Source organism: Piliocolobus tephrosceles, chromosome 1 (assembly GCF_002776525.5).
Source record: "Piliocolobus tephrosceles isolate RC106 chromosome 1, ASM277652v3, whole genome shotgun sequence".
NCBI classification, from domain to species: domain Eukaryota; kingdom Metazoa; phylum Chordata; class Mammalia; order Primates; family Cercopithecidae; genus Piliocolobus; species Piliocolobus tephrosceles.
In genome coordinates, this window is record NC_045434.1 from 108,582,146 (window position 1) to 108,608,417 (window position 26,272).

General features: G+C 41.9%; 2 protein-coding genes across 2 annotated transcripts in view; one reads left to right on the plus strand and one right to left on the minus strand.

Annotated features, from left to right (window-relative positions):
• The window catches only part of CAPZA1 (capping actin protein of muscle Z-line subunit alpha 1), a 50,987-nt gene extending 45,907 nt beyond the window's left edge, over positions 1-5,080 (minus strand). Inside the window, exon 1 of the mRNA XM_023232667.2 lies at positions 4,373-5,080. Coding sequence (XP_023088435.1) covers positions 4,373-4,411 — 39 coding nt within the window. The 5' untranslated portion in view covers positions 4,412-5,080. The remainder of the gene's footprint in view (positions 1-4,372) is intronic.
• Positions 5,073-26,272, plus strand: part of ST7L (suppression of tumorigenicity 7 like) — a 98,866-nt gene continuing 77,666 nt past the window's right edge. Inside the window, 6 exon segments of the mRNA XM_031936426.1 lie at positions 5,073-5,337; positions 7,656-7,676; positions 7,679-7,737; positions 14,232-14,265; positions 14,268-14,393; positions 24,389-24,443. Of these exon segments, the coding sequence (XP_031792286.1) occupies positions 5,133-5,337; positions 7,656-7,676; positions 7,679-7,737; positions 14,232-14,265; positions 14,268-14,393; positions 24,389-24,443 (500 nt within the window). The 5' untranslated portion in view covers positions 5,073-5,132.

Below are 26,272 nucleotides of genomic sequence, written 5' to 3' on the forward strand. Positions count from 1 at the left end.
CCCTTTCTTTTTTTCAGATGGAGTTTTGCTCTATTGCCCAGGCTGGAGTGCATTGGCACGATCTTGGCTTACTGCAACCTCCGCCTCCGGGGTTCAAGCTGTTCTCCTGCCTCAGCCTCCTGAGTAGCTGGCGTGCCACCACGCCCGGCTAATTTTGTATTTTTAGTAGAGACGGGGTTTCACCATGTTGGTCAGGCTAGTCTCGAACTCCTGACCTCAGGTGATCCGACAGCCTTGGCCTCCCAAAGTTTGGGATTACAAACGTGAGTCATCACGCCCGGCCCATACTACCTCATTTATAATCCATTAGATGGAAGCCTCTACTCTGGTTTTTCATTCATAGCTATATGGAAAAGAACAGTATAGTGAAAAAAGCGTGGCTACACAATCAGAAAAACTTGGGATCTGAATTTTCTGACAAATTTACACTACTTTGTTTAGCATTAAGCCTGGTCATAATAAACCAGCCAAGTGTTCTGGAAGAAATTATGATAAATCAATACTACTAACAAAAGACTGGACATGTGAGTTTACACCTGCTTATTAGGCTTTATGTTCCTGTTCTAGGATTTCTTTTTCTTTTCTTTGAGACGGAGTTTCACTCTTGTTGCTCAGGTTGGAGTGCAATAGCGCCATCTCGGCTCACCGCAACCTCTGCTTCCCAGGTTCCAGCGATTCTCCTGCCTCAGCCTCTCGAGTAGCTGGGATTACAGGCATGTGCGACTGTGCCAGCTAATTTTTGTATTTTTAGTAAAGACGGGGTTTCTCCATGTTTGTCAGGCTGGTCTCGAACTCCCGATCTCAGGTGACATGCCCACCTCGGCCTCCCAGAGCGTTGGGATTACAGGCGTGAGCCACCGAGCCCAGCCTGTCCTAGGATTTCTTAACAGATTATATGAATACCTCTCAGCAAAGCTAACTGAAAAGTGAAGATGGAAGAATGACAGTTTTAATATTAATTGATGACTCGTTAGAAAACAGCCACAACAATCTATCTTTAGGGCTTGCTTTATCCTACAATGGTAACTAGCAAATTATGGAGGTAATACATAATCAAGGATCCAGTTTAAAAGTATAAATATTTGGTGGATGCAGTGGCTCACGCCTGTAATCCCAGCATTTTGGGAGGCCGACGCGGGCAGATAATGAGGTCAGGAGTTTGAGACCAGCCTGGCCAACATAGTGAAACCCTGTCTCTACTAAAAATACAAAAAATTAGCCGGGTATGGTGGCAGGTGCCTATAATCCCAGCTACTTGGGAGGCTGAGGCAGGAGAATCGCTTGAACCCGGGAGGTGGAGGTTGCAGTGGGCCGAGATCGTGCCGTTGCACTCCAACCTGCTGGGAGACAGTGCGAGACTCTGTTTCAAAAAAAAGTATAAATATTTTTCATGTGCTCTAACAGAGCCCTCATATTTCATCTATTTACAACATTTTCTACAGCTCTACTAAATAATTTTGATAAACTTGATTCTCAAAAATGCCTTAAAACCACTACCGTTGTCTAAACTGAAAGCATGTAGTTTTTCTTAATACCGAAAACTTCACCTTATTACTGAAAGCATTGTCTAAACTGAAAGCATAACTTCTCAATTACCATACTTTTGAAATTGTACACAAATATTCTTCTAGTTAGGCGGAAGGGAAAAAAATGCTAAACTTTTTTCCAGCCCCCCAAAAATTCTCTTTGCTTTTATGTTTTGCAAATGTTGAATGAAATAAAGAAAACAGACAATGAAAATAACCCAAATAAGTAATTAATCTCATATTTCAGGCTTCCTAATTATGGTATCTTCATCTTGCTAAGCATGTAACTAAAGAGTTCAAGTTCATTCTCAGAAACTGTGAACTCAAAGCTACAACTAAAACGTTTATTTCTAAAAGTTACTACACTTTCAACTTCCTGTTTTATTTAGACAGCTCATCATGACCATTTCAGGTAACAAAACCCAACTTCCTTTTTACAAAGTGATTTTAAAAACTTCAGCAGTTATGAGAATAGATGATTTTACTAGCTTTTACATACATATTTATAAGGAAATTAGAGTCCATTCATTATCACCAAATTTTCTAAAGGTTTACTGCCTTTAGAAAATGTAACCAAGATAAAAAGCAATATTGAAATATATTTGGCAACAAAAAAACTATGCTAGAAGACGAAATTGGTCACAGACCTGCTATTAAAAAACCCAAGACTGGCTGGGCGCAGTGGCTCACACCTGTTATCCCAGCACTTTGGGAAGCCAAGGCGGGCAGATCACGAGGTCAGGAGTTGGAGACCAGCCTGGCCAACATAGTGAAACTCTGTCTCTACTAACAATACAAAAAATTAGCCAGGCGTGGTGGCAGGCGCCTGTAATCCTAGCTACTCGAGAGGCTGAGACAGGAGAATCGCTGGAACCAGGGTGGCAGAGGTTGCAGCAAAGATCGCACCACTGCACACCACGCGGGGTGACAGAGCGAAACTCCGACTCAAAACAAAACAAAACAAACCCCAACACATTAATGTTATTAAAATACTGCCACTACCTAAAGACATCTTAATTGGCATTTTAAAATATATATTTTCCCAAGTTTAATTAAAGACATTCTAACCTGGTATCGAAGACAAAAATCCAACAACACTGGTCAATGTGTATCACATAAGCACAATAAACTTAAAAGTTTATTATTTAAATTATTTGTGGAATTTTGGCCGGGCGCGGTGGCTTACGCCCATAAACCCAGCACTTAAGTGGCCGAGGCGGATGGATCGCTTGAGCCCAAGAGTTTGAGACCTGCATGGGCAACAAGACGAAACCCAGTCTCTACAAGAAATACAAAAATTAGCTTGAAGTGTTGGCGGGTGCCTGTAATCCCAGCTACTTGGGAAGCTGAGGCAGGAGAATCATTTGAACCCGGGAGGCGGAAGTTGCAGTGAGCCCAGCGAGACTCCGTCTCAAAAAAAAAATATATTTGTTTACTTGTAACAGGATTTGTATTATAACAGGATTTTTGCTTAATTTTATTTGAATAGTAACTATTTGCCTTAGAACAATTTATTATAGATTGATTTCCAGCATAAGGTCATATATGTCTTTGTTTTTGTCCTAAATCTTATGTATGAAGATCAGTTCCCAAATAAGAGAAAATCTAATACTGTTGTTCAATGGCTTGTTAAGCATTTCAAAATGGCATGCCATATGAGGGTAGGATGTATCAAGTTATTCGGTGCAGAGGACTTATGGATCATTAACAGTCCCCTCCCCATTCCAACTTCTTATTAAGAAAAACACCCTGGTAGATTTACAGAGCACTCAAGGGGACACATTTTCCAATAGCCACAGCAGGAGACAAATGTCATAATTCTTGTAAGTAAGTTGTCTTGTGAGGTCATTCTAAGTTCCATGTGCCCTAAAATCATGTACTTACTGAAAAGCCTGACAAAACTGTTACGAAACTGTGCAACTGTCAGAAGAAAAGTTATTCCATCTTAGAATGTGCTCTTGTATTTAAGACGCTTTTCAAGAAATAAGTATACAAACTGCACACTGACAAATTCAGCTAATCAAAGACTCCACAGTGGAGCACCAGAGAAAGCAAGATGCTTTGTCAAGTCCTGAATGTGTTAACATGCAGTTTATTATCTGTTACAGAAAATCTTTCTTGAGGTTAAGAAAATCCATCAGCTATTCTAGATTTGTTAACAAGAAACAAAATTTTCAAAAATTATCGTTAAAAGGGTGTGTCTACAGGGAAAGACTGGTGCTCAAATTGTGAAGCACATGCCCTGAGGCTCACGGATTTATTATAGCGAATCAGACAGGCGACAGAACATGAGAAAAGTACTGCATGTGTAGTGAGGTGGACAACATTTGGGACCTCTCCTTGTCGAGGAGTCGTGACAGCAAAATCACTTCCTGAGGAAGGAGGAGCAAAAGGGAAGAGGCCATCCTGACCAGGAAGTGACTCGCCCTAAACTAACCCCAATTATATCTACAAATGGGGGGATGGGGGTTAGCCCCAGCTGCTAAAGGCGGTAAAATAACTGCTTTTGGATACGTCGCCACATAACCACCACCCCCTCTCAAAATTACAGGAAAAAAGTCCACAGTCACGATCTAATAAAGGAAACGTCTGTTCCCTCGCAGGGAGGCCCCTGGGCTGTGCCTCAGGTCTGAGAGGAAAGGAGAGTCGAGGAACGAGGAACTGGGGCCACCGTGAGGCAGAGGAAAGCCCCGTAAAAGGGAAGCGTCCCGACTGCGGAGAACGTATGTCAGCATGGACAAAGAAGCTTCTTTTTCCTGGGGACACTGCGAGGCTCCCAACGCAGCCGGGCCGAGCCCCAGTTCCCTGTCGGGGGAGGAGGTAAGAGAGAGAGGCGGACCCCTTACCTTCTCCTCATCCGACACACGATCATCGAAGTCGGCCATCTTGGGCTGTTCTGGCCCAGCCCGGCTGTGGGCGCTAGGCAGGCCGGGAAGAAAGCCGAGTGATGGAATCACCGCGGGGGCCGTCGGAAGGACCCGCCCGGAAACGCCGACCAAGAGGGCGCCATGTCAGTTATGCGCGGGAGTGACGTCTCCTAGTGCCAGCGCCCGCGCCCGCGCCCAGGAAGTAGGCTTTGCCTTCGGTGATTTAAAGTCTAATATCTTTCCCAATGAGTTACACTCATTTCTCATCCATCTAATGGGTGCTGGGAGCGTGTTTCGATTATTCTTGGCTCCTGGCCTCCATCCGACCAAGTCGCTGTTGCAGTTTTTCTGGTACCCGTTATCTCCACGACAGCCGAATCCATAGCTCTAAGAGCTGCTCGGCCGCTGGAACGATCGGTGGCTTTTCCAACCCCGGGGGGCGGGGGTGTGAAAGGTGACCCTCATTTCGTTTGGAAGCGGTAACACTTCACTTTGGGGTCACATCTTAGTCTAGTTCCTCCAGAACAGGCGCTGCTGTCTGCCCCTTCCCTGCCCCACGAAGGAATAGGTAGCCTCAATCTTGAGACACGCTCCTCCACCTTCGAAATCTCGGTCCCGGTTCCTCAGGACTCAGCCTTCAGAGAGGCCAACTTCAGGTCCGCCACTATCCCAGGATTCCCGACTCCCGGTTTCCTGTCCTTCTCCCCTCCCAGCTCCTGGCTCCTGCGGTAGCGGCAAGATGGCGGACCATGGCGGCTCGGGTGAAGCCGCGGCTGCTGGAGCCGCTGCTGCACCTGTCCCCGGCCTAAATCCGACGCTGGGCTGGAGGGAGCGACTGCGAGCCGGGCTGGCGGGGACTGGGGCCTCGTTGTGGTTCGTGGCGGGGCTGGGGCTGCTTTACGCTCTGAGGATCCCTTTGAGGCTGTGTGAGAATTTGGCAGCAGGTGAGAGGACCAGACCTCCTGGGGCAGGGCGGGGGGCCAGGAGAGATGTCGGGGACAAGAGCCAAAGGGCAAGAGATTCTCGGTAGTCCTAGAGGGCCTCTGAGGAGTCGATGAGCGATCAAGTGGGTTCTTTTTCTTTTGGACTGCAACCTTGCAATTGATTGTCAAGCCTGCTGCCTCTACCGGCTCCTCCCTAGAACTCTTAAGGTCCGTCCTCTCATGTCCTCGTTTTTCCGTGGAGAAGCCACCTGACAAGCTATAAGCTTCAGGTATTAGGACAGAAGGGTGCATTCTCAGATTGGGATACGTAATTTATATTGGCTCTCCCACCTCTGGTAGGATCCCATAAAAGTCACTGCTTTGAGTTTCTCACCACCCAGCTGAGAGAACTCATATCCAGGCAACAAAGATGAGCACATCTGTAATTTAAAGATTTCAGGGAAAGAAAATGGCATGATTTTTTTTTTTTTTTTTTGAGACAGAGTCTTGACGATTCTCTTGTTTTAAAATAGTTCTGTTAAGAAATAGTTGTCGTGATATTTTTGTCTGTTCTTTTAGGCTTATCTTGAGTAATAGTACAGGAAGTGAGAGAGCGCCACAAACAACTGTCGGGTTGCTAGTTCTTTCGACATCTGTAGAACACTTGCTATGTAGTCTGTGCTGAAAATACTAACACATGTAAGAAGTGATGATCCTGATGGAATTCTCATATACTGTACTATTCTTTAGTTGTAGACAGGATAAAGTGTTTAGGGCCCAGGTCCCCTTACCATGTGATTATATTTCACTCAAGGTCTGAGCAGCAACCTCAGAACAAGATAGAAGTATTCCTGTTATATGATTCAGTACAGTGGTTGATTTTTCTGTAGCAAAAGGCAGCAAATGTCCCCGTTCCTGTTCAGAGATGACATGAAAGACTGTGAGGTAAAGTTCGGAAATATTTTGGCTTTTTTGGAGGATAAGGTATCAAGTTCAAATATAACTAGCACACTAAAATAAGCTAAACTGAAGAGCTAAGTTGGCATCTCTGTAACAGGTGAATGAAGTGCTTAACGGCGGTTTCTATGCACAGTGTTACTGATTGACTTGTCATTTATTTATTTATTTTTTGAGCCGGAGTCTCGCTCTGTCGCCCAGACTGGAGTGCAGTGGCGCGATCTCGGCTCACTGCAAGCTCCGCTTCCCGGGTTCATGCCATTCTCCTGCCTCAGCCTCTGGAGTAGCTGGGACTACAGGCAGCCGCCACCTCGCCTGGCTGATTTTTTTGTGTGTATGTTTTTAGTAGAGATGGGGTTTCACCGTATTAACCAGAATGGTCTCCATCTCCTGACCTCATGATCCGCTTGCCTCGGCCTCCCAAAGTGGTGGGATTACAGGCGTGAGCCACCACGCCCAGCCGACTTGTCATTTATTTTTCTACATGTTAATCATATACATTTAGATGAGAATAGTTGATTACTATAGATTTTTCTTTTTTACTTTTTCTTTTCTTTTTTATTTTTTGTGAGACAGAGTCTCCCTCTGTCACCCACGCTGGAGTGCAGTGGCAAGATCACTACAGCCTTGAACTCTTTTGCTCAAGCGATCCTCTGGCCTCAGCCTTCCAAGTAGCTGGGACCACAGGTGTGCACCACCACGACCAGCTGAGTTTTAAATTTTGCATAGAGACTGTGTCTATTTTATTTGCCTAGGCTGGTCTTGAACTCCTGGCTACCAGCGATCCTCCTGCCTTAGCTTCCCAAAACTCTGAGATTATGGGAGTGAGCCATCCTATCTGGCCAGATTTTTATTTCTTTCTAAAACCCACCGTACTTATGAAATAATTATTTGAAGTGAACAATCTGCTCCAGGATTTCAGTAAGTTAGGGAGATTTCTGTTTGTTGCTTTTCTCTTTGAGCCATTTTGCCTCTCTAGCTGATATACCAAATACATACACTGTTTCCTTCCCTCTAATTTGAGACAGTGGTTTTATATCCTACCAAAATAATTATGGAGTCGTTTTGAACCTCCTTTGTAAAAGCATGTTTGTTTATCTTCTTATTCTTACAGACTTGCAAAAGTTCTTGTCTAAATTATGACTTATAAGTGCTTTAGTTTTATTCTTTAAAGCAAGCTGAATTACCTCATTTTGATTTGTTGTAAATAGTTATAAGCCATTATGTATATTATATATACAAATTAAAATTTTTTCAAGTGAATTTCACACTAGATATTAATACAACTTAAGTCCCACCACTCATAAAGATACTTGCATATTTGTAACCTAAGTACATTAAATTTGCATTTTTTAAAACTTTGATTCTTGTTCTTTTGACAGTGACTGTATTTTTAAATTCATTGAACCCAAATTCTATGTGGCACTTACAGGGACATCTTCATTGATATCAGGACTAACATTTGTAAGTAGTTTCCATTTCCTTCCTTCATGTTTTGGTATTTATCTAAAGATTTTTTTTTTTTTTTAATTTTTTTTTTTCCTTTTTTGAGACGGAGTCTTGCTCTGTCGCCCAGGCTAGAGTACAGTGGCATGATCTTGGCTCACTGCAACCTCCACCTCCCAGGTTCAACCAATTCTCCTGTCTCAGCCTCCCGAGTAGCTGGGATTACAGGTGCCGGCCACCACGCTCGGATAATTTTTGTACTTTTAGTAGAGACGGCGTTTTACCACATTGGTCAGGCTGGTCTCGAACTCCTGACCTCAGGTGATCCGCCTGACTTGGCCTCTGAAAGTGCTGGGATTACAGGCATCAGGCACCACCCTGGCCTAAAGATCCTTTATATGGTTATAATATTTATAAATTATTATTACCTATGGATCAGCATTTCTAAAACGTATTCAGCATTTGAAAAGATTACCTATTCAAACAAGTTTGGGGAACGCTTCATCTCCCAATCTACGTTTAGAGATTGACAGTATTTATTTACATATTAAAGGCTTATTGTAACCTGTAGTCAGGGAGGGCTTGGGGTGTACTGGAAATTAAATTCCTGCAGAGCCCAAGTTGGTAACAAAAATGAGTGAAATGGATACAGTTTAATAATAAAATTCTTATTTCTTTGAGGACTGGGTAGCCTGGACAGTGCATGCCCCTTCTAAAAGAGGCTAAGGCTGGGCGCAGTGGCTCAAGCCTGTAATCCCAGCACTTCGGGAGGCCAAGGCGGGTGGATCACCTGAGGTCGGGAGTTCGAGACCAGCCCGACATGCACTCTGGACTCTGGAGAGCCAACATGGAGAAACCCCGTCTCTACTAAAAATGCAAAAAATTAGCTGGGGTGGTGGCGCATGCCTGTAATCCCAGCTACTCAGGAGGCTGAGGCAGGAGAATCGCTTGAACCCAGGAGACAGAGGTTGCAGTGAGCCAAGATTGCGCCATTGCGCTCCAGCCTCGGCAACAAAAGTGAAACTCCGTCTCAAAAAAAATGAAAAATAAAAAAATTAAAGAGGCTAAAACTAATTGTTGCCATATAGACTTGCAACTAGTATTACCAGGTTTTTCAATTTTTCAGATGATTTAAAGAGAACCCAGATAGACCAGGCGTGGTGGCTCACGCCTATAATCCCAGCACTTTGGGAGCCTGAAGCAGGCAGATCACTTGAGGCCAGGAGTTCATGAACAGCCTGGCCAACATGGTGAAACTCCGTCTACTAAAATATAAAAAGTAACAGTATCGTGGTGTGTGCCTGTAGTCCCAGCTATTCAGGAGGCTGAGGCATAAGAATCTCTTGAACTTGGGAGGTGGAGGTTGCAGTGAACCAAGATCTTGCCACTGCACTCCAACCTGGACGACAGAGAGAAACCCTGTCTCAAAAATGAATGAATAAATAAATACATAGAACCTGGATATACAGTTTTTATATAAAATTTGCCCATTAAAAAAAAAATTGAGATGGAGTCTCACTATGTTTCCGAGGCCAGAGTGCAGTCACTATTCATAGGCACCATTATAACACACTGTGGCCTTAACTCCTGGGCTCAAGCCGTCCTCCCATCTCAGCCTCCCTAGTAGCTGGGATTACAGGCATGTGCCACCATGTCTGACTACAGTATTTTAATATTGGCAACACTGGGAAGAATAAAATTATGTGTCATAAATTCAGCCTATAGGTTTTTCAAGCCCATTTCCTCATCTGTTAACTGAGGTTAATAACAGCATGAACTTTATAGGATTATGAAGACTAAATCAGATAATGTTGTAAGTTTATAACATGGTAGCTGGTTCAGAGTGTATACTTAATGAATTTTGGCTATTATTATTCTGAGAATTCTCATAGTTAAGAAACCTGTTTGACCTGACACAGTGGTTCATGCCTATAATTCTAGCACTTTGGGAGACCGAGGTGGGCTGATGGAGTTCAAGACCAGCCTGGGAAACATGGCAAAATCCTGTCTTTTTAAAAAAATACAAAAATTAGCCGTGTGTGGCATGCACCTATAGTCCCATCTACTGGAGAGGCCAAGGTGGGAGGATCACTTGAACCCTGGAGGGAGAGGCTACAGTGAGCCAGGAGGGTGCCACTGCACTTTAACCTGGGTGACAGAACAAGCCTGTGTTTCAAAAAACAAAAGCAAAAACAACAAAACTGTAACTTTAATTCAACTTTTCCTTGAAGAAGATATTTTTAATTTAAGAAAATTAAAATATTTTTTATAATTCACATTAACATCCCTAGGATGTCATGTTTCCTAGTGTACACTTTGGAACAATACTGCTGCAGATAAAAATCTTAAGAAGTTTTATGCCATGCATAGCCAATAGATTTTTCTATTGTCTTTAAATTTTTATTTATTTTTTGTAGAGACAGAGTCTCACTGTGTTGTTCATGGTGGTCTCAGACACCTGGGCACAAACGATCCACTCTCCTTGGCCTCCCAAAGTGCTAAGGTTCCAGGCATGAACCACCATGCCCAGCCTGTTCTTTTTTTTTTTTATCTCTAGGTGGTGCTCTCCAGCCGTAGTAGAAATAGCATTTGTATTGGATCTATTTTTTTAAATAGGGACTCATACAGACCATTTTGTTAAAGTGAAATGCCAAACAAGAACGAGATTTTTCTCTTGGCTTAAAAAATAGAAACTATTGAGGAATTCAGGATTAAAACTATATGTTAATATAAGCCTCATACTTTAACATAAACATATTTTAGCATATTTAGTCCATAGCATACAAAAGTCTAAGTAAAGATAATAAACTATCTTTAAGCCAGGCACAGTGGCTTACACCTGTAATCCTAACACTTTGGGCAGATAGAGTGGGAGAATCCCTTAATGCCAGAAGTTTGAGTCCAGCCTGGACAGCAAGACCCTGTCTCTATTTAATATAGTTTTTTTGTTTGTCTGTTTGTTTTAAAGAAACTATCAATATTAAACAGCTGATACAGTGGAAAAAGCACTGGTTTGGGAACAGAAGATAAAATTTTGAATCTTAACTCTGCCACTTACTAGCTGATAATTTTGGGCAAGCTATGTAAACAGTCTAAGCTATAATTTCCTCATTTATAAGAGGGGGATAACTTACTTATATATATGATGTCTAAAACCTTGTAAAAAACTTTTTGTGGCCAGGTATGGTGTCTCGTGTCTGCACTACCAACACTTTGGGAGCCTGAGGCAGGAGGATTGCTTGTACCCAGGAGTTCAAGACCAGCCTGGACAAATGAACAAGATCTGGTCTCTGTACAAAATTTAAAAATTAGCACATTGTATTGGCGCATTCCTGTAGTCCCAGCCACTTCAGAGACTGAGGGGCAGGATTGCTTGAGCCCAGGAAATCGAGGCTGCAGTGAGCTGTGATCATGCCACTGCACTCCAGCCCAGGCAACAGAGTGGACCTTGTCTCAATAACAACAACAACAAAAACCCAACAAAACCTTTTGTTATTCTTTATAAAGCAGTGTTTTAAATATACACAAATTAGGAAATTCAAGTAACATTTTAAAGATTAAACTGTATTATTACCCTTGCAATATTGATGGGTTTTTATTAGCAAAGGTTGTTGTGTTTATAATTTCTTTTACCACCTGGACTTAACAAACTTGTATATATGTATAATCACATATACATATATAAAGAGATATATTTATGAAACTGTCTAGTGTAATGGTTGGAAGCTCCGAAGTCAGGCAAACCTGAATAAGAATCCCAGCTCTGCCACTTACCGGTGATGTGAACTGTTATTTAAATTTGGAATGTGCCCTCATCTCTAAAATCAGTTGTTACAAAAATTAAATGACATAATACATGTCAAGGACTTGGCATAATGCGAGGCTCATAGAAAGCTTTCAATAAGTATTTGCAGTTATTATTATCATTGTTCATTTGTGTTAAAAAGTTGACTTAAAAGTTGAAAAAGCCACTAACTTCATACTCATTCATTAGAAAACCCACCTGCACTTTGTATAGTGAAGGAAAGTGTGTTGTTGTTGCCCTTGATTGTATTTATCTTTTTTTTTTTTGAACAGGGTTTTACTCTGTCACCCAGGCTGGAGTGCAGTGGTATAATCACAGCTCACTGCAGCCTCGACCTGCTGAGCTCAAGCAATCCTCCCACTTTAACCTCCCAAGTAGCTGGGACTGCAGGCACACACCCTCACACCTGGCTCATTTTTTTATGTTTTGTAGAGACGGGGTCTCACTATGTTGTCCAGGTTAGTCTTGAATTCCCAGCCTCAAGTGATCCTCCCACCTTGGCCTCCCAAAGTGTTGGGATTATAGGCATGAGCCACCATGCCTGGCCCTATCCAATTTTCTTAACCAATATTTATTCAATATAAACCTTGTCTTTTCTGTCACATGAACAATTTCTGCTTGTGTAAAGAAGTTTTATCTCACCTCTTAGTAAAACATATAGTAGAAGTCAAACCATGGCCTCATTTGGTGGTAATTCTTGCTAACTTATTAAGAGTGAGCAGAAAGAGATGCCATTTTAGATTGAGCATAAAACATTAGTGACATGATAGAAAAAAATGCACCTTGATTTTCTCACACTTTCCTGTAAACATTGTGGCATGTAGTCAGTGGGCCACAACATGGACTATACTTTTGGCACCTATGTAGCATGTTTGTTCTGTTATTTACTGAAGCAAAAAAATAGCATTCCTACAGAGTTGAAAAAGCTGATTTTTTTGTGATGTGTTCTGTTTGTGGTCGTAGTAAAATAGTTTTCAAAAATATTATAATCTAGGCCGGGCGCGGTGGCTCAAGCCTGTAATCCCAGCACTTTGGGAGGCCGAGACGGGCGGATCGCGAAGTCAGGAGATCGAGACCATCCTGGCTAACACGGTGAAACCCCGTTTCTACTAAAAAATACAAAGAAACTAGCCGGGCGAGGTGGCAGGCGCCTGTGGTCCCAGCTGCTGGGGAGGCTGAGGCAGGAGAATGGCGTAAACCCGGGAGGCAGAGCTTGCAGTGAGCTGAGATCCGGCCACTACACTCCAGCCTGGGCGACAGAGCGGGACTCTGTCTCAAAAAAAAAAAAAAAAAAAATTATAATCTGGCTGGTCATGGTAGCTCACACCTATAATCCTAACACTTTGTGAGACTAAGGAAGGGAGAGCACTTGAGCCCAGGAGTTTGAGACCAGCCTGGGCAACATGGCGACGCCTTGTCTCTACAAAAAATATAAAAATTAGCTGGGCATGGTGGCATATGCATGTAGTCCTAGCTGCTTGGAATGTTGAGGTGGGATGATCACCTGAGCCCAGGGAGGTCAAGGTTGCAGTTAGCTGTGATCATGCCACTGTACTCCAGCCTGGTGACAGAGTGGGATCCTATCTCAAAAAATTTTTTAAAACAATAGGAAATAAAAAAATTAAAATCTCTTAGTTGTGGATATGTTTTGTTTATTCTTTAAAGTAATACATGTATCCACTACATTTGGCAGAAGACTAGTCTGTCAGTTGACTTTTTTTTTCTTTCTTTTCTTTCTTTTGAGATAGGGTCTCAGTCTGTTGCCCAGACTGGAGTTCTGTGGTGCAGTCTCAGCTCACTGCAACCTCGACCTCCCCAGGCTCAAGAGATCCTCCCACTTCAACTTTCTGAGTAGCTAGAACTATAGGCATGCACTACCTCACCCAGCTAATATTTTATTTTTACATTTTTCTGTAGAGATGAGGTCTCACTATTTTGTCCAGGCTGGTCTAGAATTCTTGGGCTCCAGCGATCCTTCTTGAGGATCCCTCTTTTGGGACTTCTCGGCCTCCCAAAGTGCTGGAATTACAGATGTGAGCCACCGTGTCTGGCCTGGTTTCTCTTTTTATAACAGTGATAAACCATGGAAACAGAAAGAAATGAATATCCTGATTTTTAAATGGTTCAAAATGGGAATCAACCTGACTCTTAACCTTTATTAATAATTTTGCCAAATACCGGAGTAGTACTTTTTGCTTCAGAAAGTACTTTCTTATAATTCTTGTTAACCACATTTAGCTGAGGCTCTGAGATGTTAGAGATTAAGTGACTTGCCCACAGCACACAGCTAATAAATGACTGATTTGGGAGTCAAACATGGGCATGCTGATCCTGGTCTAGTCTGTTCATCCACTATGCTTATCATTTGAAAACTGTTTATGCTGCAGATAGAATAAGATGACAATGTAACTTAACATAGTTAAATTACTTATAGATTAAAATGCTTCTTACTGTTTTTTAATGCTTTATTACATATGCCTAGTTTTGCTTAAGCTTGTCTAAATTTTATGACAAAACTATAACAAAGGTATTTCACTTTTATGTGATGTGTTATTGTTGAATCTTGTGTTTGTATGTTTTTTTCTTTATGAAAGGAGAGTGCATTTAAAATGCTGAATTGAACAGGACATCTTGAGAGAATGTTTTAATTTGAGCTCATGTGTCTGCTGATCAATTCTAAGTGGAGGATATTTTCTGTTTGTCATAGATACTTGAATGGTGGTACTTCCATAAGCATGGCACATCTTTATTGAGCAAGTATCTGTAAGCCATTTGCAACCACTGATGGGAGGAACAGAGAGCAGCATTTCAGAACCAGGTTCTCCTTCGAGGAACAGAGAAAGTGAAACCAGCAGACAGAATTTGTCAGGTGACTGCTTTTCTGATGTGTTTTCAGAGCTATGTATTTAAGATTGAGTTTGGCTCTGGGAGATAGAAAACTCAAAACAGCTGAGTGCTGTGGTATGCATGTTTGTGTTTCCCCCAAAATTCTAATCACCAATGTGATGTTATGAGGTAGGGTCTTTGGGAGGTGATCAGGTCATGAGGGCAGTGTCCTCATGGATGTGATTAATGCCCTTATGAAGAGATCCGAGAGAGCTGCTTGCCACTTCTACCATGTGAGGACACCATGAGAAGGTGCCATCTATGAACTAGAAAGCAGACCCTCACCAGACACCAAATCTGTTGGTACCTTGGTCATAGGCTTCCCAGCCTCCAGAACTGTGAAAAATAAATTTATGCTCTTTATAATCTACCCAGTTTGTGATATTTTGTTGTAGCAGTCCAAATGGACCAAGACACAGAAATTTGTCTTTTATGTTAATATAGGCAGTCCATGGCTAGTATGGAAAACAATAAACATCAGATATCCAGACCCCTTCTATTTTGTTAGCCTGCCATCTCCAAATGTAGTTTTTACTTTGTAGTGTAAGACTGTTGCTCTTGCTTCAGCCATCATATCTACATTCCAATCAGCAGGAAGGAAAGAAATCCAGGGTAAGGTCACTTCTTCCCTCTACTCCACCCCACAAAAGCCAAGGACTATTCTCAGAAATGTTACATACTATTTCACCTTACTTCCTACTGGTCAGATCTGTTTCATATGGCCATTACTAGCTATGAGGAAGGCTAGAAATTTTCAACATTTTCTCAATATGTATATATATGTGCCCAGCAAATCAGGGAATCTTATGACTAATAAAGGAGAGAACAGAAACAGCCATCTCTGCCAAGAGAGAAAAGTAGGAAAAAAAATTTTTTTTCAATATATCTAAAAAGGCATCAAAGTCTCAGCTCTTCATGGATGAGTATTCCATTGTCATACTTTTATTGTAGACTGTTCCTCTATTTGTATCGAGTACTAGTGAATTTATTTATTTATTTATTTATTTAGAGACAGACTCTTGCTCTGTTGCCACGCTGGAGTGCAGTGGCGCGATCTCAGCTCACTGCAACCTCTGCTTCCCAGGTTCAAGCGATTCTCCTGCCTCAGCCTCCCGAGTAGCTGGGACTCCAGGCATGCACCACCACGCCTGGCTAATATTTTGTATTTTTAGTAGAGATATGGTTTCACCATATTGGCCAGGATGGTCTCAATCTCTTGACCTCATGATCCACCCACCTTGGCTTCCTAAAGTGCTGGGATTACAGGCGTGAGCCACCATACCTGGCCTTTTTTTTTTGAGATGAAGCCTCTCTGTAGCCCAGGCTAGAGTGCAGTGGTGCAATCTCAGCTCACTGCAGCCTCTGCCTCCTGGGTTCAAGCGATTCTGCTTCCTCAGCCTCCCAAGTAGCTGAAATTACAGGCATGTGCCACTGCACCCAGCTAATTTTTGTATTTTTAGTAGAGATGGGGTTTCACCATGTTGGCCAGGCTGGTCTTGAACTCCCGACCTCAGGTGATCTGCCTGCCTCGGCTTCCCAAAGTGCTAGGATTACAGGCATGAGCCACCGAGACTGGCCAGCTAGAAAGCGAGTATTTTTAATGATATATAATTAAGAAAGGAAAATTTATAAAGCTAAATAAAATTATTGTCATTATTATTTTAATAGAGATGAGGTCTCACTATGTTGCCCAGGCTGGTCTCGAACTCCTGGGCTCAAGTGATCCTCCCACCTCAGCCTCCCAAAGTGTTGGGATTACAGGTGTGAGCCACCTCGCCTGGCCAAAATGAATATTTTTGGATTATTGTTCCTTTCACTGGGATAGGTAATAACTATATAGTAATAATACAGATGAGTTAATTCCATAATATTCCAAATATCTCATTTGTTCAATAGCTTAACCACTAGAGTTATGATAGTTTAGTAGAAAAATACTGCCTGAGTGCAGTTGGTGGCACTTTTTAGATTTGGTCAAAGTCCCTAAGGAAGCACCATTTAAGTGGAGTCCTGAAGCCTGACTAGGTATAGTGGGGTGGGGTTGGCAGCCATTCAAGAGTATAAGAAGGAAGAGTCATTTCCTTTCCTCTTCTTTCTTTTTTGTAAAATAATTACAGAACCCCTAAGAGTAAGACATATTAAGATGAATATGATACAGATATGTCCTCATGAAGCTGAGTTCAGTATATGAATAATTATAACAGTAGCACATGATGTGATTTTATTTTCCATTGTAAGACTGAGTATGCCATTAGTAATGAGAGTGAAGATAATCTTAAGAACATTTCATCTTGGTAGAGGATACAGATGTAAATAAATTGACAGTAAAAGAATATGGTTAACTGCTTTTATAGAGTGTCTTATATATGATACTCTATAAAGATACATGGTATCTTATACAAGATACTATGGTGACAGAAAAGAAAGAGTGGTCAGTTATTCTTGGAGGGAGGGCCGCAAAATATTTCGCAGAGGAAATAGTTGAGTTGGATCTCAAAGTGAGTTAAAAGCTGGGCATAGTGGCCCAAACCTATAATTCCAGTGCTTTAGGAGGCTGAGGTAAGGAGATCACTTGAGACAGGGAGTTTGAGACCAGCCTGGGCAGCATAGCAAGACCCCCATCTCTACAAAAAATAAAAAAAATCAATTGGGCACAGTAATATGCACATGTAGTTCCAGCTACTTGGGAGGCTGAGGCAGGAGGATCACTTGAGCCCAGGAGTTTGAGACTGCAGTGAGCTATGACTGTGCCACTGCACTCCAGCCTGGGTGACAGAGCAAGACACTATCTCTAAGGGGGAAAAAAATTTTTTTAAGTGAATTAAAGCATCCTTTTGTTCAATATTTTTCTCCCTGGATAACTTCATCTTATTCAACAATATTAGCTACCACAGACATATACGCTGGGGGGAACCAATTTTAAATTTTTTTAAATTTTAAATTTTTTTAAATTTTAAAAGGTCTCTTTTAAACTCTAGACCTACATTTCTAACTCTTTGCTAGAATTTTCCAACTTTAATGGCCCTAACCACCCTGAACTCAACTTCATCCAAAATGAAACTAATTATCTTCTTCCATAGTTCTTCCTCTATAATTCTAAAATCTTTTAATGGCGTTCAATTCCCATTTTAGAAATCTTTGGGTTTCTTTTTAGTTTATGTCATTTATGTTTCCCGTTTTCTCCAATCAACCCCAAATTGTATTAATTCCCCCTTAAAAATTATCTTGAGTCCATTCTGCTTTCTTTTTTTTTTTTTTTTTGGATGAAGTTTTACTTTTCTTGCCCAGGTTGGCGTGCAATGGTGTCATCTTGGCTCACTGCAACCTCCACCTCCAGGGTTCAAGCAATTCTCCTGCCCCAGCCTCCCGAGTAGCTGGGATTACAGGTGCCTGCTACCATAACAGAGTAATTTTTGTATTTTTAGTAGAAATGGGTTTTCGCCACTGTTGGCCAGACTGGTCTCGAACCCCTGACCTCAGATGATTCATCCACCTCGGCTTCCCAAAGTGCTGGGATTACAGGCATGAGCCACCAGGCCTGGCCCCTTCTATCTTTTCTTTCAACATTCATAGCTCCATATTTAGGCCCTTAAACATCTCTTCCCTGGGCTATTGCTATAGTATCCTAAGTGGTTTCCTTTCCTCTTATACTTCCCCTTCTAGTACATCCTCTCTCCTTAACTATGTAAAAAGAAAAAGTGGTTCTCAAACTTTTTAGACTAAGGAATTCTTTACATTCTTCAAAAATTATCCAGGCCTGGCGCGGTGGCTCATGCCTGTAATCCCAACACTTTGGGAGGCCAGGGCGGGCAGATCATGAGGTCAGGAGATCGAGACCATGGTGAAACCCCATCTCTACTAAAAATACAAAAAATTAGCTGGGCGTGGTGGCAGGTACCTGTAGTCCCAGCTACTCAGGAGGCTGAGGCAGGATAATGGCATGAACCCCAGAGGCGGAGCTTGCAGTGAGCCGAGATTGCGCCACTGCACTCCAGCCTGGGTGACAGAGCGAGACTCCATCTCAAAAAAAAAAAAAAAAAAATTGGCCGGGCGCGGTGGCTCAAGCCTGTAATCCCAGCACTTTGAGAGGCCGAGACGGGTGGATCACGAGGTCAGGAGATCGAGACCATCCTGGCTAACACGGTGAAACCCCCTCTTTACTAAAAATACAAAAAATTAGCCAGGCGTAATGGCGGGCGCCTGTAGTCCCAGCTACTCGGGAGGCTGAGGCTTGAGAATGGCGTAAATCCGGGAGGCGAAGCTTGCAGTGAGCTGAGATCCGGCCACTGCACTCCAGCCTGGGCGACAGAGCCAGACTCTGTCTCAAAAAAAAAAAAAAAATTATCCAGGACCTCAAAGAACCTTTGTTTAAATGTGGATTATATCCATCAATATTTATCATATTAGAAATTAAAGCAGGAAATTTAAAAATATTTTTTAATAGCAGTAAATCCATTACATGTTAACATGTTGTAAACTGGAAATGTGTCCCCCGGAATTCATATGTTGAAACTAACCTCTAATGTAACTCTATTAGGAGCTAGGATTTTTAGGAGATGATCAAGGTTAAATGAGGGGATCCTAATCTGATAGTACTGGTGGCTTTGTACGAAGAGGAAGAGAGGAATTGCTGTCTCTGCCATGCGAAGACACAGTGAGAAGACTGCTTTCTGAAGGCCAGGAGGAGAGCCCTCACCAGAGCCCAACCATTCTGGTACCTTGATCTTGGGTTTCCAACCTTCAGATTGTGAGAAAATAAATTTCTGTTGTTTAAGCCACTCAGCATATGATATTTTGTTATGGCAACCTGAGCTGACTAACTCAGATTTTGGTATGAAGAAGTGGGGTGCCACCGTAACAAAACCTAAATATGTGGAAGCAGCTTTGGAGCTGGGTAATGAGCTGAGGCTGGAAGAGTTTTGAGGTGCAAGCTTGAAATACAGATAAGGACAGTTTGGTGAGGTCTCAAGTGGAAATGAGGAATATGTGGTTGGGAACTGGAGGAAAGGTGGTCCTTGTATAAAGTGGAAAAGAACTGGCTGAACTATATTCTAGCATTTTGGGGAGAGTAGAACTTCAGAGCAATGACATTGGATATTTAGCTGAGGAGATTTCTAAGCAAAGTGGCACAACTTGGTTTCTTCTGACTGCTTATAGTGAAATGTGAAAGGAAAGAGATGAATAGAAGAAGTAGTTGTTAAGCAAAAAGGAAGCACAACTTGAAGATTTGGAAATTCTCAGCCTATCCATTTTATAAATACATGAGAAAACTTGTTCTGAAGACAACAGTAGGGGTGTGATTGAACAACTATTTGACATCGTGTGCACTTCATGGACTTAATCATCTTAGTAGAAACCAGAAACAGAGTTGAGTTTATACGAGCACACACACTACCAGTTTGAACTAAAAGGGACAGGGAAGGTGGGACAGAATGAAGGAAGTCCGTTAGACATTTTGGATTCTACAGGACCAAACCATAGAGCTATTCAATTGTGAACACGTACTGACTTCAAATAAAAGAAAGAATGACCAAACTCAGGACTGCCACTCCCAATACAGGCCCAGAGGGCAAGGCTGTTTCCTCCTTGATTTCAAAGGGTGAGGCTGCCTTTCCAGTTTCTGGGGCCAGGCCACCCTCCCAGAGAACTGCATGGGTGAGGCTGTAACACAGAGCTATGGGGGTGACACTGCCATCACAGTGGGCCTGGAGGGCAGAGCATCAAAAATAATTCTCAAACTTTTTCTCTCTTTTTTTTTTTTGTTTTTGTTTTTGTTTGTTTTTTTTGAGATGGAGTCTTGCTCTGTGCAGGCTGGAGTGCAATGGCGCGATCTCAACTCACTGAAACCTCTGCCTCCCGGGTTCAAGTGATTCTCCTACCTCAGCCTCCCGAGTAGCTGGGATTACAGGCATGTGCCACCACACCCAGCTAATTTTGTATTTTTAGTAGAGATGGGTTTTCTCCATGTTGGTCAGGCTGGTCTGGAACTGCCAACCTCAGGTGATCTACCTATCTCGGCCTCCAAAAGTGCTGGGATTACAGGCATGAACCACAGCACCTGGCCTCTTTTTTTTCCCAAGACGGAGTCTCATTCTGTCGCCCAGGCTGGAGTGCCGGAGCGCAATCTCGGCCCACTGCAACCTCTGCTGCCTGGGTTCAGGTGATTCTCCTGCCTCTGCCTCCCAAGTAGCTGGGATTACAGGCACCTGCCACTGCACCCAGCTAATTTTTTTTGTAGTTTTTAATAGAGATGGGGTTTCACCATCTTGGCCAGGCTAGTCTTGAACTCCTCATCTCTTGATCCACTCGCCTTGGTCTCCCAAAGTGCTGGGATTATAGGTGTGAGCTACCGCGCCCGGCCTTTTTTGTTTGTTTGTTTGTTTGTTTTTTGGAGCCGAAGTTTTACTCTTGCTGCCCAGGCTGGAATGCAATGGTGTGATCTTGACTCACTGCAACCTCTGCCTCCTGGGTTCAAGTGATTCTCCTGCTTCAGCCTCCCAAGTAGTGGGGATTACAGGCATGCATCACCACGCCCAGCTAATTTTTTTCTATTATTAGTAGAGATGGAGTTTCACCATTTTGGCCAGGCTGGTCTTGAACACCTGACCTTAGGTGATCCACCTGCCTCAGCCTCCCACAGTGCTGGGATTACAGGCGTGAGCCACCTTGCCTGGGCTTTTTTTTTTTTTTTTTTTTTTAAGAGAGACAAGGCCTCACTGTATTCCCCAGGCTGGGGTCTTGAACTCCTGGGCTCAAGTGATGCTCCTGCCACAGCCTCCTGAGTAGCTGGGATTACAGGCATGTGCCACTGTGCCTGGCATTCAAACTTTAAGATGTAATAGAATTTGCGTTGCTAGGTTTTGGACTTGGTAACCATTACCCCTTCCTTCCTTTTGATTTTTTCATTTGCGAATGGGAATGTCTATCCTATGTCTGCCCACCATCATACAGTATATTTGGAACGTATAACTTGTCTGGTTCCATAGGTTCACTTCTGGAGAGGAACTGAGTCTAAGAATGAATTGTACCTTGAGCCTCCCCTATGTCTGATTCAGATAATATTCAGATGAAACTTTGGCCTTTAGATTTTAGAATTGATGCTGGAATGAGTTAAGACTTTTGGGGGAGAATTAATGTATTTTTATTTATTTATTTTGAGATGGAGTCTCGCTCTGTTGCCCAGGCTGAAGTGCAGTGGCACCATGTTGGCTCACTGTAACCTCTGCCTTCCAAGTTTGAACCCCTAATTCCCCATATGACTATTGAAAATAGGGCTTCAGGTAGTAATTAAGATAAACTATGAGTAGAAACCTGATCTGATAAGACAGGAAGGCCTTATTATAATAAGAGATACCAGAGCTCTCCCTTGTGAGAACACAGCAAGAATTCAGCCTCACCAGTACTCAGCCGTGCTGGTACCCTGCAGGTACCCTGATCTCAAACTTCTAGGCTCCAGAATTGTGAGAAAATAAATTTATGTTAAGCCACACAGTCAATGGTATTTTGTTATGGCCGCCTGAGCTAATACACACGTTGTGAAAAATAATTATATTTCCCAAAACAAGAAAAGGTTCAGTTAATAGAAGACAGCTTATTCTCCGTTGTCTGTTGTGAAATGGTGTTCGATTGAAGTGTTTGAAGAAAACCTGGCTTCACACAGATGTGTAATTGAAAAGGGGAGGAGTATTTTAATAGTCTTCTCAGAAAATTGTGGATACTTTTTTTGATACTACACTAAAACTTTCTATGAGTACTTTTCTGAAAGTTTAGTTGTGGTGTAAAATCTGAACTTTGCATGCTCTGTTATGTGAAAATCTATTGGTATATCTTAACATTTTGAATGGATCTTTTACTTATGCATAATTTTATATCGTTCATTGGTTGTTTGGAAAATACTTGTTCACTGAGCTATACATATCATATCCATATCATGATCCATTTTATTGCATAATACGAAAAATCTCATTTGTTAATATCACCACCATTCTCATAGAAAAGTCTTTATTGTGAAATTTGCCAGGCTCACAGTAGCAGACACACATTTAAAGAAATTTCAATATGTACTTGAAAGCTCAAATTTTATCACTGGCAGCAAATACTTTCATTTTCTTCCTTGATCTTGACAGACTCAGTTCATTTTTAAGAAAATATCTGCCAGGTACCCATCTAAATAACTGTAAGTTTGTGTGTGGCTCTTTCAAGTAAAAGTGGTGTTTCATTACAAAAGGGGCCAGTTCTCACAAATGGCTTTACTAGAGACAACCATCATACCTGCTACAATGTTTAAAAGAAATTTGCCTTATTTTTACTGTAAGGATGTGGAAGTGAAGAATCCAATGACTGCTAGTACAGTTTGGTGTCATTGTCTTGACTCATGCTAATGTACTAGCAGTTTTACCCATCATTGACTTTTCATCACCAGTTCAATTTTGCAGGACAAGTAAGACAAGTGAGGCAGGTGCCTGGGGTACAAAATTTAAGGACACCCTTACTCTCAGGGTCATGCATCTGAGTTCAAGTATACACATTTAAAAAGGCAAATAATGTCTTAGAATTTATTTTGAAGAATTGTTACTTTGCAGTTCCATGAATTATACTTTGAGAACTGCTGATCTAAACAAAGATCTGGTATTTGTTATTTTTCTGCTTATAAACCTTTGATGACCAAGAATGATATCTAAACTCTTTTCTATAGTACATACGGTCCTTCATGAATTTCTTCCAGTCTATTTTCTTTTATTTTTTTTTTGAGATGGAGTTTTGCTCTCATCGCCCAGGCTGGAGTGCAATGGTGCGATCTCCATCCACTGCAACCTCCGCCTCCCAGGTTTAAGAAATTCTTCTGTCTCAGTCTAAGCCTCCTGAGTACCTGGGATTAGAGGCATGCACCACCATATCCAGCTAATTTTGTATTTTTAGTAGAACTGGGGTTTCATTATGTTGGCTAAGCTGGTCTTGAACTACTGACCTCAGGTGATCTGCCTACCTCGCTCTCCCAAAGTGCTGGGATTACAGACGTGAGCCACTGTGCCTGGCCTTTTCCAATCTGTTTTCTAACCCCATTTAAAGTTCTCCCTCCCACTCCTTACCCTGTACTCTAGCCTAACCATGCTGTATGGTTTTATGACACTTCCTCTGCTTCAGATGTTCTTCATTTTGCAACCTTATTCTCATTTTTTACAGTGATTCAACGTCAGTTAAAATGTCACTCCCTTTCTAAAGCCTTCCCTGATTTCCCCAAAACAAATTTAATGCTTTTTTTTTTTTTTTCTTAGAACAAAATGTGTCTGGCCAGGCGCGGTGGCTCACGCCTGTAATCCCAGTACTTTGGGAGGCTGAGGCAGGCAGATCACGAGGTCAGGAGATTGAGACCATCCTGGCTAACACGGTGAAACCCTGTCTCTACTAAAAATACAAAAAATTAGCCAGGCGTGGTGGCGGGCGCCTGTATTCCCAGCTACTCGGGAGGCTGAGGCAGGAGAATGGCATGAACCCAGGAGGTGGAGCTTGCAGTGAGCCGAGATTGCACCACTGCACTCTAGCCTGGGTGACAGAGCGAGACTCCATCTCAAAAAAAAGAACAAAACATATCTGTTATCAGAGTTCAGGCCATTTACATGACAACTCTCGTACTATGTTTAATTCAGTTAAGCAAGTCAGTTCCAGAGGCTGTGCTTGGTTATAAGGATAGAAAAATAAGCAAAGTTTTAAGACTTCATATTTTAAAGGGGAAACAAAACCAAGCAGATAATCATATTGTAATATGGTAAGTACTATAATTGAATTATGAACTAAATGCTATGGAGACAGAAATATGGAAATGACTAGATTTAATTCTGTTTTTTGAAAGCATGCTTTATTCATCTTTGTATCATCTGTGGCTAGCACCGCGCTTAGCCTACAGTGGGTAGATGATAGATATTGGTTAAGCGAAGATTCTAAAGTGTCTCTTTTTCCCCCTTTTTCTCCTTTGTTTTTCAGAATGTAAGGTATGGAGAAACCCTCTAAATCTTTTCAGAGGAGCAGAATATAGGAGGTATTACATTTTGCTTTCAGTATAAGTAGGGCATTGGTTCTAGAGTGAAGGTATTTACAAAATCATTTGTCTTTATAAATATATTACAGCTCTTCTAGTAGGAGATACTGATCTATAATAAGGTAAAAATGATTAGTCCACAGTTTATTTGGCAGCATCTTGACTGTTTACTTTTTTTTTTAATTAAATTTTTTTAGAGATAGAGTCTTGCTCTGTCACTCAGGCTGGAATGCAGTAGCGCGATCATAGCTAGCTGTAGCCTTGACCTCCTGGGCTCAAGCAGTTCTCCTGCCTCAGTCTCCCAAGTAGCTGGGACTGTAGGCACATGCCACCACATCCAGCTACTTTTTTTTTTTTTAAGTGAAAACAAGTTTATTAAGAAAGTAAAGGAATAAAAGAATGGCTACTCCATAGGCAGAACCCACATCCAGCTAATTTTTTAAAATTTTTGGTAGAGGCCGGGTGTGGTGGCTCACGCCTGTAATCCCAACACTTTGGGAGGCTGAGGCAGGAGAATCACTTGAACCCAGGAGGCAACAGTTGCAGTGAGCTGAGATGACGCCATCGCGCTCCAGCCCAGGCGACAAGAACGAAACTCCATCTCAAAAAAAATTTTGGTAGATGGGGTCTTTCTATGTTGCCCAGGTTCATCCCAAATTTCTGGGCTCAAGTAATACTCCTACCTTGGCCTTGCAAATCGCTGGAATTACAGGCATGAACTACCACACATAACCTGTGTTTAATTTGATAATCATAAGAAACATTGCATCAAACCATATGTTTGTGATATGTGTAAGTATATATTAGGCTCCTGGTTTATAATACATATAAGTATTTGTGATATGTATAAGTATATATTATATATGTTTAAGTATATATTAGACCCCTGGTTTATAAAAAGCCTTTTTCAAAGAATTTGTGGCATTAAGAAAAAATTACCAGTGTTGGCATATTCCTGTGCATGATTGCTAAATTTCAAAATTTGAGGATGCATTAGAAAATATCACTCTGAATGTAAATTGTGCAACAGTAGAGGGTACTGTATTTTTATATTGATTTCATATTGCCACTTCCTATTTTTACTACTGTGTCCATTTCTCTTCTGGTTTTTAACTCTAAATGAGAAAACATCTTTTGAAACTTATGAGCAAAGATACTTTACTTTTATTTTGAGGAGTGCTGTATTTTACCTAGAAGTAGAATGGGGCATGTTATTTAACTTATTGAATAAGAAACATTATGTTTCTACCATATACAGGCACTGTGCAAAATGATGGAGATACAAAAATGACTAAGCAATGGCTCCTGTGCTTAAAGACTTGATAGTGTAAGATAGTGACATCCGGTGAAGTGAATGCTAGGCTTTTATGAAAGATGCCATTAGCCTGTATTAAGGGATACCTGTAAGAAACAGGTCCTTGAATCTCTTACTGTGTTTAATCAAAGTTTGAGGCTATTTGTTGTATTATACAGTTTCCATTTCCTGAAGATCTTAAAAAGAAATGTGTGTGTGTGTATATATATATAATTTTTTTTCTTGAGACTGAGTCTCTCTCTGTCACCCAAGCTGGAGTGCAGTGGCGTGATCTTGGTTCACTGCAATCTCCTCCTCCCGGGTTCAAGTGATTCTCCTGCCTCAGCCTCCCTCCCAAGTAGCTGGGATCACAGGCAGCCCATACCACATCCGGCTATTTTTTGTATTTTTAGGAGAAACAGGGTTTTACCATATTGGCCAGGCTGGTCTCAAACTCCTGACCCCAAGTGATCCTCCTGCCTCAGCCTCCCAAAGTGCCAAGGATTAAGGTGTGAGCCACTGTGCCTGGCCTAGG